The sequence below is a fragment of the Cnephaeus nilssonii genome (assembly GCF_951640355.1).
Source record: "Cnephaeus nilssonii genome assembly, chromosome: 13".
In the NCBI taxonomy this organism is placed as follows: Eukaryota; Metazoa; Chordata; class Mammalia; order Chiroptera; family Vespertilionidae; genus Cnephaeus; species Cnephaeus nilssonii.
In genome coordinates, this window is record NC_137084.1 from 70,695,448 (window position 1) to 70,711,856 (window position 16,409).

At 37.2% G+C, this 16,409-nt stretch overlaps 1 protein-coding gene across 2 annotated transcripts in view; it reads right to left on the reverse strand.

Moving 5' to 3' along the window:
• ATM (ATM serine/threonine kinase) overlaps nucleotides 1-16,409 on the reverse strand; it is a 145,104-nt gene that overhangs the window by 38,407 nt on the left and 90,288 nt on the right. For both annotated transcript variants that reach the window (XR_013814363.1, XM_079787341.1), the window contains exons 36-40: nucleotides 14,405-14,546; nucleotides 12,100-12,276; nucleotides 10,281-10,458; nucleotides 5,937-6,024; nucleotides 2,180-2,335 (exon numbers count right to left, since the gene is read on the reverse strand). Coding sequence is in view for 1 of the 2 variants with exons in the window: in XM_079787341.1 (XP_079643467.1) it covers nucleotides 2,180-2,335; nucleotides 5,937-6,024; nucleotides 10,281-10,458; nucleotides 12,100-12,276; nucleotides 14,405-14,546 (741 nt within the window). In the remaining variant the exon portion in view is untranslated. The remainder of the gene's footprint in view (nucleotides 1-2,179; nucleotides 2,336-5,936; nucleotides 6,025-10,280; nucleotides 10,459-12,099; nucleotides 12,277-14,404; nucleotides 14,547-16,409) is intronic.

A 16,409-nucleotide genomic window follows, 5' to 3' on the forward strand; every position in this document is an offset into this window, starting at 1 on the left:
CTCATTCATATCTCTGTTTGCCCTTCCCTTCCCAGCAGGCATCAGGAAAAAAAAATCAAAACCACACTGTGAAAGCACACAGCAAGCATTATTTATCTGTCAAGCACATTTTTCTAAAGTTAACCAAAATAAAATCGAGGCACTCCTGCTTGATAGACAATTAATTTTTCAAAAAGTTGCCACATTCTATATAATCAGCCACCCTCATATTAAAGATGCTCTTATTTATATTCAGAGAAGAGCTCAGTTATACACTCCAGATTAGTAAGAAATACCATTCATTCTATGGAACCAAACTACGGAAGCACATTTGGATAATTACTGCTACCAAGTATGCAGGCCCTAACTTAAAATTTTAGGATTTTAAGAATAGGCAATAATCAATTTCTTACTCAAAACATACTTAAAGGACAACATACTTATTTTCGATAGGAAGTCTACAGTGACTGTGAACATATCAATTACATATTACTAGTATAAACATAATCTACATATTGTAGAGTTTTTCCAGTTTTCAACTTCAAAGTAGAAATTACTAGTACATACCAAACCAGAGAGTTAAAAAAAAAATCAGTCCAAGTCTATTAAATTAATTATGTTTGGACTAGGATCTGAATTCTGGTTGCTGATTTTTTTCACAGTCTAAAAACCATGCTTCTTCCAGCTTAATGGCAATCCAAAGTGGAAATTAATGGATTAAAAAGCTGTGGTACAGCCCTGACCAGTTTGGCTCAATGGATAGAGCATCCACCTGCTGACTAAAGGGTCCCAGGTTCGGTTCTGGTCAAGGCCATGTACCTTGGTTGCGGGCACATCTCCAGTAGGGGGTGTGCAGGAGGCAGCTGATTGATGTTTCTAACTCTCTATCCCTCTCCCTTCCTCTCTGTAAAAAGCAACAAAATTTTTTTTAAAAAAAGTTGTGGTACATCTATACAATGGAATATTACAGTTATAAAAAAGAAAGAACTCTTATAATTTGAAACAACATGGATGGAACTAGAGAGCATTATGCTAAGTGAAGTAAGCCAGTCAGAGAAAGATAAATATCACATGATCTCACTCATATGTGGAATCTAATGAACATAAACTAATGAACAAAAATAGACCCAGAGACATAGAGACATGATCAGACTGTCAAACCTCAGAGGGTATGCAGGAGAGGGCGGAGAGGGGGGCGAGAGATCAACCAATGAACTCATGTGCATATGTGCATAACCCATGGACAAAGACAGTAGAGTGGTGAGGGCTTGGGGCTGGGGGGAGAGGGGTTGGAGAGGGGAATGGGGGTAAAAGGGACATATGTAATACTTTCAACAATAAAGATTTATTTTTAAAAAGTAGAAATTATAAGTAGCAAGCATGAGAAATGTATCAACATTATACATATTTGCTATTTCAATTTTAAAAAAATTATCTTTATTATTGAAAATACTACAGATGTCCCCTTTTTTCCCTCATTGACCCCTTCTAGTCAATTTTTTAATATAAGTGATTTTTGTGGTGGAAAAGTGAAGCTAACTATAAAAATAAACACTAGGCTATATCAAGAGAATAAAAATTTGAGGACAAGTGGGATTATAAACCTCATTTTTCACTCTTTAACTTTCTTGGCTGTTTTGTTTCTCACTATTATCTAGGACTACACTTATTAAATTCTTATGAGAGTTCTAACTTAGAGGAAAAGCAAATTGAAGTGTTAGGAATTCAGGTAGGCAACAAACACAGCAATGAAAGGGTGTAGTCACAGAAAGAAATCAGTTAGATTACTTCACCATCAACAAGTAAAATAGATCTTGACTAAGCTGAGGGAATAGTGGTAAACTTAATTTAACTGAAATCAGGGAATCATTCAACCATTTGAAAAATATTTATTTTTCACTTATATTAATTAAGTTGCAATGCCAGTTGCTATGGGAATACAGGGAAAAAGTATGGTCTCTGTCTCCCAGTAGCTCTTCGTATAATTTTTACAATTCTTAAATAATAAACATCTCTATTGATTCCAGAACAGAATTCCTTATTTCTTTTTAAAATATTATTTCTCTTTTAAAGACAGAAAACCTCTATCTAAAATATCTTTTAAATGTGGAAGTGAGAACAAAATAAATCTTTAATATAAAGCTTTATTGAAACAAAGTCAACATTAATTTTGAAAAACAAAACTTGCAAATTCCATTACCTTTTCTCTTGATCCTCCATGTTTTTCTTATCTGCGTAGATTTCTGCATAGAGTAATGCTGTAAAGTGAGCAGCACAAGACTGAGCTACCTTGGCAACCTCTAGATAATTGAACTCCAGCCAGAAAGCATCATCAAACACTGTTCCTGAGGAAGATCTAAAGAAAAATTCTAAATGAAGTCATGTCCATTTCTTTAACTTCAATATTAAAAGAAAAGTATACTGATAGAAAATACAATGGAAGCAAGTACTAGTTTAACCAAGAACCACATTTTCCCAATATGCAGTCATCCCTTGGTATTTGTGGGGGCTGGTTCCAGGACCCCAGGCAGATACCAAAATTCACAGATGCTCACGTAACCTAATATAACATGGCGCAGTATTTGCAGTCCCGTATACTTTAAATTATGTCTAGATTACTAAAATATCTAACACAATGCAAATGCTATATGAATCGTTGCTATACAGTATTGATTATGGAATAATGACAAAGAAAAAAGTCTGCACATGTTCAGTTCAGATGCAGCCATCATGGCCTAACTACATATGACAGGTCAGCAACAAGGTAAAATTTCTTTTTTTGAGTATTTTTGATCTGCAGTTGGTGTGGAACTTGAAGATGTGAACCCATGGGTATGAAGGGCTGACTGTATCTATAAGCAACTAAGGTAACCTGGCTGAGGAGCCCTATGTGTCCATCTTTTTGTTTTTGTTTTTTTAAATATATTTTATTGATTTTTCACAGAGAGAAAGGGAGAGGGATAGAGAGTTAGAAACATCAGTGAGAGAGAAACATCGATCAGCTGCCTCCTGCACACCTCCTACCGGGAATATGCCTGCAGCCAAGGTACATGCCCTTGACGGGAATCGAATCCGGGACCTTCCAGTCCGCAGGCCGATGCTCTATCCACTGAGCCAAACCGGTTAGGGCTGTGTCCATCTTTTTGGATCAGACACCCTTAGAAAATCTGATGAAAGCTATGTCTATCATCCTATACAAACTTGGGGTTCATACTTCCTCTCCACCAAGGGCTATTTGGACCATAAGCTAAGAATAGGCTACACAGAATAATAACACATACATAAATCTTTTATATGGCCAATTTAATAAAATATTTATTTCCTCTAAGACACAGTTACATGTCCTTCCTGTTTGTAGTTCATTTCCTCCTTAGTTTTTTTGTCTGAGTTATTTAATCAAAACCTTTCATTGTGGTAACAGTGGGCCAGAACTGGACAGGATCATAGATATTACTTTTTGCTAAACTAACATTATAGAGATGTGACATGATTAAGAACTCTGGTTTTAGAGTACGATACAGCTAGGTTCCAATCCAGCTGGACTGTCTACTCCAAACTTTCATCTCCAGCAACTTAACTGCTTAAGCCTGTTTCCTCATTTGTAAAACCTGGGAACAATATATATCTCCGAGAATAGTTGCAATGAGTAAATAATGCTTATAAGGCTAATAATAAAGCGCCTATTATACAGTCAACATTTAATGATAGCTATTCTGAGGAACTTGAAGTTCAGAGCTCTCAAAGCTTCAAAGTAACAGACTTGGACTTGAACTCAGATCCATTACCCTTTAGTCTGTCTCATTCATAATCTCTCAAGGAATCTTCTTTATTCAGAATTAAAACTGAATATCAAGAATGTTTATCTTCTCCCAAGGCCTACTACTGTAAACACCATTCTACTTCAATGATAAACCTGGAATTAATGAATCGAAGGTGAGACTGCCTCCCACTACCAAGAAAAGAGATGCTCCCGGCAATAGTTAAAGCTTCTTAAGGGTTTTCTCAGAATAGAATCTGTTACAGCCGAAACCGGTTTGGTTCAGTGGATGGAGCGTCGGCCTGCGGACTGAAGGCTCCCAGGTTCGATTCCGGTCAAGGGCATGTACTTTGGTTGTGGGCACATCCCCAGTAGGGGGTGTGCAGGAGGCAGCTGGTCGATGTTTCTCTCTCATCGATGTTTCTAACTCTCTATCCCTCTCTCTTCCTCACTGTAATAAATCAATAAAATATATTAAAAAAAAAAAAAGAATAGAATCTGTTACAAAGCAGTCAGGTGAATCAGTAACTTTCTCACTAGAAACGAAGACACTGAAAGGCCTAACACAACACTTCTTTTCCTAAAAAGGGTGTAGAATGGTATGAGGAGGGTACAGAGGAATTTATTTTATTTTTTTGTTAATATTTTCTCCATTGATCTTTAGAGAGAGTGGAAAAGGGGGCGGGGAGTGGGAGAGGAAGAGAGGGAGAAGAAAAAAAAACAAAATGTGCGTGTGTGCGTGTGTGTGGCGGGGGTGGGGGTGGGGGGGGGGACGCGGGTGGAAGGGATCAAGCCTGCATCCTGACCAAGAATCAAACCAGAGACCTTTTGGTGCCTGTGCTGACATTCCAACCACTGAACTACACCAGTCAGGGCCAGAGGAATTAATTTTTAAGATATAAATGCATTTAGTTTAAACATAACTTTTCACTTTTCTCCCACATCTTCCTCCCATTCTTAATCAACTACTGCCATAACCACATGAGACATCAATTCCTACCTACTTAAGTTATAGGCCTACTACATTATTTCTTCAAAGTTCGGGCTAACTCTGGAGCAGCACAGATCAGTCAGATGACTGACTCACTCCAGCAATTCCTGTATTCACTGTTAAAAACCTCATGAGAAATAATAGGGAGAAAGATATGGTACGATAGCCCTGGCCGGTTAGCTCAGTTGGTTAGACTGTGGTCCTAATGCGCCACGGTTGCGGGTTCAATCCCTGGTCAGGGCACACACAGGAGGCAACCAATGAATAAATGGGTGGAACAACAAAATAATGTTTCTCTCTCTCTCTTTCTCCCTTTCTCTGCCTCTCTGAAGTAAAAAAAAAAAAAAAAAAAAAATTAAAAATTAAAAACAAAAAGATACTATATTGTAAAACAATTTATCAGAATCAAGAAAATAAACACTGCCATTGCAGAGTATTACTGTATAGAACCACTGATTTTGAGGACCATGATACACAGAAAAGTGATAAAGACTATGGCTGGGAGGTCTATGGGAGGAGCTAAAGCTTGTGAGTGGAGTTCTTGCACTCTATGCCATAGCAAGAACCCTACAGGAAGAACTTTATGCTTACAATAAAGCTCGGTGGTGGTAACTACCCCTCCCTTAACTTCCTTCTTCCCTTCTATAAATACCTCTCTATCTTGCACCTGTGCAGCGTGTACAAGTGGTTTGCCATGTCTGCATGCAACCCTTCAACCCTACATTTTTACAAAATAAATCCTTTGTTTTGTGACAGAACACCTAGTAGATACTGTTTTTCCATGGACAAAAGAAACATATCTTATAATAAAAGAACATAAAGGAGACTTTTACATAACTGTTGTTACTTTTATGAGTTATAAAAAAGAAAAGTAAAAGTTAAAAGTAATGCAACTAAAAGTAACCTGGAAAATAACTTACTCCTTCCCCATCACTTTGTAGATGAAATAAACTGAAGCCTCAAAAGGATACATGATTTAGCAAAGATAACACTGTCATGACAGTTAGGACTAGAATTCAGAGTTCCTGTCACTGATTTAACCAAAGTACTACCCTAAACATGAATTATTACAACAGATACAAGCATAACACAAATTAAATACAGCACCTTGCAGCCACATCACTTCAAATAATCATGTTAAAATGCAGCCAACAGTAACAAGTTACACTTCTAAATCCCCAAACTCAAGGAGCAATATTCATTACTGACCTCTTTTGTCTCCTCAGGTAGTCCACCACAGCAAGCATTGTTCTTTGTGATCTTTTATCCAAGCAACATCGGGAAAAGTGCTCTGGCTCTGACAAACAAACAAAAACATCTCCTCTCAGTCCCAGGCGGACTGCTTAAGCATATTCTTGCTTTGGTTGGTGTATCTGTCTCCCTCAACACTAGTGGTTCCCACCCCTTTTTTGGCCATGCCGCCCCCCCCCCCTCCTAAGCATCTCTAAAATCCTGATGCCCTCCCCTGCCCCCATGACATATAATTCTTATTATTCAAAAAGTGAACTCCTATTCATGTGGAGGAAGCTTACAAGGCCATTAACTTGGTCTAAACAAGCTTCCAAAGAACATGGCATCCATGAAAGAGAAAAATAAAAGAATGAAAGGACAGTTGAAGTAGAGGAAGAAATCACTAAAAAATTGTTTAAAAAAAAAAAGAAGTGATATGAAAAAATAGCAAAGTTTCAAAACATATAACAGAGAACTGAAATGCACAAATATGTCACATTATATACTGTATATGAAGCCTCTAGAACCATAAGAAATGCAAAAAATTCACTGTTAATAACTCATTCTCGAATTGCCCCCCTTAAAAACCAAACTGCCCCCTCTGAGGCATGTGCCCCATACTGGGAACCATGCTCTACACTATTAAAGGTTCTGTGGGCAGAAGCTAGCACAAAATTGTTTCTTAATAAATACAAATTAAAAAATGGAATTTAATGGCCTTCTTTTTTCTTTTAAAAGAAACTATTGTGCTTAATATAACTGAGAAATTAATTATAATTTATATTTTATTTCTGAAGGGGACTAATTCATTGATTCAACAAATATTTATCTAGGATCTTTTATGTACTAGATACAGTATACAACTATGAATACGACAGACTATGTCTGACCACCAAGAACCCACTAATTAGCCTGAGAGATTCTTTTTGTTGTTGTCGTTAATCCTCACCTGAGGATATTTTTTCTTAAAAAAAAAAAAAATACACACACACACACACACACACACACACACACACATTATTTCAGAGAGGAAGGGAGAGGGAGAGAGACAGAAATATCAATGATGAGAATCATCAATTGGCTGCCTCCTGCAAGCCCCCTACTAGGGATTGAGCCCGCAACCTGGGCTTGTGCCCTCATCAGGAATCAAACCATGAGCTCCTGGTTCATAGGTCGACACTCAACCACTGAGCCACACCAGCAGGGCTAAGGATATTTTTTCCACAGCCTTTCAGAGAGTGGAAGGGAAGGAGGCAGGAGAAGAGAGAGAGAGAGGGGGAGAGAGAGAGAATGAGAGAGAAACACTGATGTGAGAGATGTCAATTGGCTGCCTCCTGCACGTGCCCAGACCGGGCCAGGATTAAATTGCAACTGAGGTATGTGCCCTTGACTGAGAATGGAACCGGAGACCCTTTGGTGCACGGGCCGATGCTCTGAGAAACACTGGCCAGGACAGAGATTCTAAATACAATAAATACTACGTATGATAGGAAAAGTTTAGAATACTGTAGAGGAGTATAGAAAGGAAGGCAATCTCAATGAGAAAAGTTTCACAGCAAAAGTGAGATCTGGGCACTAGCCGGTTTGACGCAGTGGACAGAGCGTCAGCCTGGGGACTGAAGGGTCTGGGGTTCAATTCCGGTCAAGGGCACTTGCCCAGGTTGTGGGCTCGATCCCCAGTAGGGGGCGTGCAGGAGGCAGCCGATCAATGATTCTCTCTCATCATGGATGTTTTTCTCTCTCTCCCTCGCCCTTCCTCTCTGAAATTGATAAATATATTTTTTTTAAAGTGAGATCTGAAAGAAGAGTAAAGGTCCAGCAGAAGAGGAAAGGGATAGTGTTCCAGGCAGTAGTGATACTACCTGAGATGGCTGGAACAAGAAAGAACTTAGAGAATTTAGGAAAAGATTTTCAATATGGCCGAACCACAGAGATGTAAAGCAGTAAGGACATTGGGACAGAGAAATAGATGGACTAAAGTTATTTGTAACAGAATTGGCAGGATTTCGTCGTCAGATGACACATGTGAGAAAGATTTCTGGCTTGGGCAAGTGCATGCCTGCCATCACTGAAGAGAAGTAGGCTGGGAAGAGAATGAAGAAAAGTTTATCTTCAGACAGTTATGTATGAGATGCACATGGGACATTCAAGTGAAGGCAGTGATATCAGGAAAGACAAACCATTTAATTGGATAGAAATCCATATTTACTTTCCTTTTCAGTAATAGAATTTTTTTAAAAAAATATTTTATTGATTTTTTACAGAGAGGAAGGGAGAGGGATAGAGAGCTAGAAACATCGATGAGAGAGAAACATCGACCAGCTGCCTCCTGCACACCCCCTACCTGGGATGTGCCCGCAACCAATGTACATGCCCTTGACCGGAATCAAACCTGGGACCTTTCAGTCCGCAGGCCGATGCTCTATCCACTGAGCCAAACCGGCTTCGGCAGTAATAGAATTTTATGTGCCAAGTTTAAATGTTCAGTTAAGGCAATGAAAATACTGGAACTCTACAAAGATATCAAATAAAACTGGCTGATTTTGCCTTTGAATGCTTGTAGCATAAATATGTATGCACAAATGATAAACATGGGGGAAAAAAGGCTTGGCCATGTCCATGATAATAAATGGTCAGGTTATCAAAGGCAGTGGTTATATTAAACTTGGTAGAAAATAAAATTGTTTTTAATACTGCTTTAAATTACATAATATTTAAAGTTTAAATGCTTAATGGTAACTGTGAGTTACTTACACCTGCATTTCCCAAATTAAGAAAAGGAGACATAATCTAAACAGTTTGTGAAATGTCCATGAGAATTTTAAGACTTTCATTACAATGGCCTAAAAAATATATAAGCATATTCTGGATCATTTACATGACCAACTTATAATCCAGTAGGACCACAGAATGGGCATCCATACTTTACATTTATACTTATATTGTTTCAAATAGATATGTAATTGCTGTTAGCCAAAAGAAAAGCATACACATAAAATATAAGCAGAGCAAAGTGGAGTCTAAATGCCATCACGGTCATGTCAAAGTAAAGCTGTGGTAGTAAAAGTAAAAGAAACAATTGGGAGAACTGAGTAATCATGACTATGCCAAAGTCACTAGTCAAGGTGGGGAAGAGCAAGTTAGTTGTAGCAAATATCACATTATATTAATACTTTTCTTATAATTGTATTGGTCTTAAAGTACAATAAGTGACTTTGTATCTAGTTTTATGTTGCATATACCATACATTAATACAATATATTAAAGATAAGTTAAATTATAGATCTTTGCAATTCTTTTTTTGAAATTTAAGTTTGAAAAACTGATCCATAATGAGCCCTCAACTTGCATGAATCTCTCTCTCTCTATATCTATCTATCTATCTATCTATCTATCTATCTATCTATCTATCTATGTAATGTGCACCCAATTCCTGATGGAATTTCTCCTGCTATGAGCTCTTAGCATGAGAAGCACTTACACAGCATGGAAGGAAATGTAGGTTATAAAAGTAAGTAAAGCAAAACCCAATTTTTGTTTTAAAAAGCTGGAAGGATACATACCAAATGTTAACTGTCATTATCCTAGATCAGTGGTCGGCAAACTCATTAGTCAACAGAGCCAAATATCAACAATACAACGATTGAAATTTCTTTTGAGAGCCAAATTTTTTAAACTTAAACTTCTTCTAACGCCACTTCTTCAAAACAGACTCGCCCAGGCCGTGGTATTTTGTGGAAGAGCCACACTCAAGGGGCCACAGAGCCGCATGTGGCTCGCGAGCCACAGTTTGCCGACCACTGTCCTAGATTATAGCATTATGGGTAATCTTTTAAACTTATGTTCATTTTTCTATATTTTCCACAATAAAGATAATTTTATAATAAAAAAGTCTGCTTTTAAAAAAGTGGTTCAATTAGAGCTTTAATATGAAAATTCCATCCCATGTCCAACACAGTCCCTATAATACCTGGCTGCACATTTGTCTGCTTTATCCAATGCTGGAATATAGGGTGTGTCTTGTTCACATCTATACTCCCAGTGCTAAGCACAGTGCTTGACATATACCGAATGCTCTGTAATTAATTAATAGCCAAAATTTACTGAGGGAATACTATCCATCAAGTGTTATCATGGGTGCTTTACATACATTATCTCACTGAAAACTTGTTACAATTGTTACCTCTATTCTATAGATGAAGAAATAGATGTTTAGAGGTTATGGAATTACACCTACAAAGCCACTTGATGAGATTCAAACCAATCTGTCTTTCTCTAGAACCGAGACCTTAACATGTAAATGTGAGAGTTTTAACAGAATACCTGAATCCAAACTTGCAGGGGTCATGGATCGGTTCGTTTGTGAGGAGTGTCTGAAACAGTTAGTGAAAAATCCCTGAATGTGCATAGAAAGCAGATTTCTCCATGATTCATTTGCATCTTGAAGTAAAATATCATGAATCAAGTATGGAAGCACGGTCTGACAAAAGTCAGCTTTCACCTAGAATACCCAAACACATCCAGTCAACAGGTTAAGTAAAAATAATATATTACAATTTCTTTCCATGTTACTGGCATGTAAGCTTTAAAAAAAATGATACATCAATATGCCATAACCTCAATGTACTGCTAGAAAACCTGTACCAGATAGTGTTTTTTAAGAAAAAAATTCCAACTAACCTAGAATATCTATATAAAACATATATGGTTAGTTACAATGTTAATTATTCATTTCCAGCCTAGACCATTTGCATATAATGAAACAGAATATTGCTTACAAATGAAATTATGTCACTACTGTAAGTAAAATTTCATAGTTGAAAAGTGTTACTAATAACAGCAAGTTCTCTAATTTGATGTAAGGAAAAATGGAGATCAACGTTTATGAGAAAAGTTGAAAATCTGATTTTTGCATTTTCTCTACTCAGTGAAAAGCTACAACAGCAATGTTAAAATGTTTATTTTTTTAATAAACCCCAATTTCTGGGTATAAAATTTGGGTACTTATTTTTGGTATACTCCAGAGTGTAGAAAAGTGCTTTAATATGTCTGATACATTAAAACAGCACTCAACCTTATTTTTGCAAAGATACCATCTTCTTATATTCATCACATGCCACACACATAAGACACATTGCAGATAAACAATTTCCTTGTTAAACTAAAGTAAAAATGCCAGTTTTGGAAACAGAATTTAAGGAACCAGGAATTGAAGTATACATAAATGTATATTTGGAGCACTTTATCTTCTGGCCAAAGTTAGAATTTTATAAAAATCTTAGGTTCACTGATGAGACGTGAGCTGTGTGTGTGCACCGGATCTCACTCTGCCGACCTGGTACGAGGGCAGTGCAGTACTGCAGACGGTGTGATGATTTATTAACTGTAGGAAACAAGGACTGCTTTTTAAACTGCTTTCACCAAAATATTCACTTCTCTACCAGTTATTTGTGATTGGTGGATGTTTGACCTAGTCAGAGTTTATTTTCACATTTCTGTTGCATCTTGGTTGGCAGAACTATAAATTAGATAGTTGTTAAAAGTCCTAGAGCACCATCATAGTGCTGTTTTGATAAAAGCATATAACAAACGTTTGTTTGATTTGGTTCGTACCTGCACTCTCTATTGAAATAAATTGTAGAGTACCTTCAAAAATAAAAAAGTAGTGCTAACTGCTACCCACTCCCTTTTTCTCATTCGAGAAAGCACCTCAGTGAAAAGTAAATGACAATGACCTTATTAGGAGTAAACAAACAAAAAAAGAGCAGACTCTGGTTCATATAAATATTTAGTCTTCAGGATCTTAACTATCATTAGTAACAAAGAACTTGAGGCACCCCTTAGAACTCATGATGTATACCTCAAGAATGTATACCTCGCGGCTGAAACCTACTGCATAAAGCTGTGGCTAAATAAAGACAATCCTGTTTGATGGGCTCGCAGCAGCTGAGTGTGGGTGATGCTGCCTGAGGAGGATGTGCTGTTCCATAGCCCTCTTTTTAGAGACATTTATTATGGGCCACAAACGTGTACACACGAGCTAAGTGGAATGGGACAAGCAAAGAGAGCTATTAAGAGAAAAAGGCAAATGAAACAAAGCAAAGTTAGAGAGGAATGAAATCAGACCAAGTAATCATTTTACCTCACACAGTGGCTTTAGTAACTGAAGAATTTCACTTTTTATGCTTCCACTATCCAAAAACGCACAAGTCAGTGTCTTTATCCAAACATCATGATTTTCATTTTGAGGAATCCACAAGCTGGTATCATCCAAACCCTCTAAAGGGCTTTCTTTGTCAAGTCTAGGTACTTCTAAAAACTAGAGAGAAAATGATCAGAAAATATAAATAAGGTAATCAGAAATACATTGGAAAACAATTATCTAAATATAAACAAACCTGTTTCCAAGTAAAACTAAATATAGTTAAAACTAAATCTGGAGGCCAGGGTTACGTTTTAAATTTAAAATACATTTATGTTTATATGAGAGTCAGACTGGTATGGTAGGGAATTACCGGTCTAGCCCTAGCTGGGTTGGCCCAGTGCCGTGGTCGGCAAACTGCGGCCCACGAGCCACATGCCCCTTGAGTGTGGCTCTTCCACAAAATACCACGGCCTGGGCGAGTCTATTTTGAAGAAGTGGCGTTGGAAGAAGTTTAAGTTTAAAAAATTTGGCTCTCAAAAGAAATTTCAATCGTTGTACTGTTGATATTTGGCTCTGTTGACTAATGAGTTTGCCGACCACTGACCCAGTATAGAGCATCGACCTGTGGACTATAGAGTCCTGGGTTCAATTCCAGTCAAGGGCATATTCCTGGGCTGCAGGGTTGATCTCCAGCAGGGGGTGTGTAGGAGGCAGCCAATCAATGATTCTCTCTCTTCGTTGATGTTTCAATCTCTCTCTCCCTCTCTCTTCTCTGAAATAAATACAAAAATATATTTTAAAGAATTACTGGTCTAGACAGTAGTAAGTTCACAGTAGCATATTATAGGAATCACAAACTCTCGCCTCATCTGTATTACATATGAAACCGGTCCAAATCTACCACACAGAATTGATTTCAAAATAAAATAAGAACATAAAATGTTCTAACTATAGTGTTTTACAGGTTACATTGCTAGTTTTATTAACAGTTTATATTACTGTTAATTTCACTACTACTGAAATTATATTTATGATACATTTAACCCTTTGCACTCGCTTGCTTTTTTCTCGATTCCTTTATTCTACTCGGGATTTAGTTTTTTAAATACCCCAGATTTTACAAAGCGTGGCAGTAGAATAAAAAACTGGAGTTTCTTTTCATACAAACTTATTTATTTGGATTTTTTAATATTTCAAATTATTGATACATTCAAAGAGTAATTTTAATCTCGACATCTGAGTGCAAAAGGTTAAAAGCAGTATTTCAGCCCTAGCTGGCTGGCTCAGTTGATTGGACCATCATCCCACACACCAAAAGGTTGTGGGTTTGATTCCAGGTCAGGGCACATACTTAGGCCTGGGTGCATACAGGAGGCAACTGATCGATGTTTCTCTCACATCAATGTTTCTCTCTCTAAAAATCAGTAAAAACATATCCTCAGGTGAAGACTAAAAAACAAAACAATAACAACAACAACAAAAAGGCACTACTTCAAATATTAAACGAGAATGTTCAAACTAAAGGAGAAGCAAGAGTTTTTAAATATTCTTTGAAGAGTACTTTTGGTGGAATCTTATGATAACAACATGGAAAAAGGAAGACATTGATAGGTCACCTTATATTTCACTAGGGATCTGTATTATTTAAAACTTGCTATAGAAATAAATAAATACTTGGTTGTTGATTGCATCACCTAATAACCACACCCAGGATCAATGGCTTTTATGAAATCAAAGTTAGGGTTTTTACTCCTAAGAAAAAAGGCCTATCACTAAGAACTCCTCCTAATCCCCCCAAAATCAATCATCACCTCTCTAGCCCATCTATATCTAAGCTTTTCCACATAATCCTATCTAATCATAGACAAATATGCAAATTGACCATACCTCCGACACACCCACAAGCCACGCCCACCATCCAATCAGAGCGAGTATGCAAATTAACCCAAACCAAGATGGCTACAGCCACAGAGAGCAAGGTTTCCTAGGTAACAGAAGAAGCCAAGCTTTCCGCCCAAGGATCGGGCCTAAACGGGCAGTCGGACATCCCTCCAGGGGTCCCATATTGGAGAGGGTACAGGCTGGGCTGAGGGACAACCGCCCTCCGTGCACAAATTTTGTGCACCGGGCCTCTAGTTAAAAATATAAATCCTTTGGATTTGGGAAGTTAAGTTGGAATTATTTCTAAAAGAGGTTAAATGTTAGTATAATACCATTTAAGCAATTTGATATTCCTATCCATAGCAAAAAAAACCTATTCTAGTATAGTGGGTATGCAGTAAACATTTATTATTTGAAAGACCTTTTTCCTCGATGTTCTGAAAGGGTGTAGGTAGATCAGCATGGGATCAGTGGTCGTCTTGTAAATCTCCCAAAAACTATGGCCAGTCTTTGTGGCTAAAATATTTTTCAAACAGGTAACAGTAGCTGATCGCACTTTGACACTGAAAAACAGATATAATTCAAAAGACTAAAACATATATCAACTATTAAGTTTGATAAATGTTAAACAACCTCCAATGAAAAAACTGAAATCTAAAATTTATATCATTAGGACAATTTGACATTTATTGGTAAATTTTACATCTATAAAATTATATTATATCACAGCCAAAATTACCAAAGGATTTTTAATATTCTTTCAGTGAACTTACATTCTCTTCAATGAAGTTTGTAATATAACTACTAAATATAAAAGGATTCATAAAAATAAGTAAAATAACACCAACTAATAAAAATGAGCAATAAGAATGGCAATAGTAATTCACGTGAGAAAACAATATTTTGATAATATTTTCTCTAAGAAATACAAATAATTTGGGATAAGGCAGAATGCTATTTCCCTCCAAATGATAAAATTATTGTCTAGAACAATTTTAAACAAACGGTAAATACACACTTATTCTGACCAGAAGCTAGCTGAGAATCATTAGGTAACGCATCTAAAACCTCTAGTAAAACAGTGAAGGGCCTTCTCTTTTGCAAAAAAAAAAAAAAAAAAAAAAAAAAGGAAAAGGAGGACTGCAATACAAGAGCACTGAAAATATAACAGCTGACAAAAAAACGTCATAGCGCCCAATACTGTAAAGGCCTAATTCCTTTTAGGTTTCTAATTTAAGACATAGAAGCATAAATGATAAACTTGAATTAAACCTTCACTGCTCTCTATTTCCCTACATCTCCATAGCTAATTAAACAGCAAGTCCTGCTGGCTCTATGTTAAAAGCATACCCTGGCTCCCTCCATTTCCCATCTCATCTCCATTACTGCCAGCCTAATCCAAGTCACCATCATTTGTCCTCTGGACCACTAAAAGTTTCAAAATAGGGCTTTCTGCTTCCACTTTTGCCCTATCACAATCCATTTGCCATAAAAAAGTCAGAGTAAAAATGTAAGCAGCATCATGACAGTACTTTGCTTATGTATAACTCCATGGCTTTACATATTTCAAATAAAATCTAAATTTCTTATCGAAATTAGTTGTACCTTTCTAAATTTATTTCATGCCATCTTTTTCCACACCAGGTTTCTTTCTGTTCCTCAAACACACCAAGCTTATTTCCACCCTAGGTATTCCCCATCTGGAATGTTTTATCCCTAAACATCTTAAGAGCTGATTCTTGATCATTCATATCAGCAAATGACATTTCCTCAGCAAAGCCTTCCATGACCTGCTGTTCTGGGAATTCCTTGGTCAACATCCCCTCTGTAGAACTGTAATGATATTTTCCCTATTACAAAAAGGGAAATATGTAATGATATTTTCCCTATTACAAAAAGATAGGGCCCTGGCCGGTGTGGCTCAGTTGGTTGAGTGTCATCCCATGCACTTTTTCGATTCCCAGTCAGGGCACATACCCAGTTTCAGGTTTAATCCCTGGTGGGGTTGCATATTGGAGGCAACCAACTGATGTTTCTCTCTCTTTCTCTCTCTCTCTCTCTCTCTCTCTCTCTCTCTCTCTCTCTCTCTCCTCCTCTCTCTCTCCCCCCCTTTCCTCTCTCTCTAAAAATAAAAACATATTTAAAAAAGAAAGAAAGATAGGAACAACAAATTATACCTCTTCCCTAGATCTCTCAAGTTTAAGTCAAACCAATATCTGTGTACACCTTTTCTGAAAAAACCAATTGCAAATTACTGTGTAACAAATCAAACACTTAATGCCTGCAACTTTTCTGTGGAAAATCTCTTCAATCATTTATTCCCCCAAAAAAGGAGGGGGAGGGTTTGGAAGGAAACAGATGCAAAATACCTATTGACCTTAGATAGATGCCCCAGTTGTGGGCTAAAATCCTTTGAATCCACACCC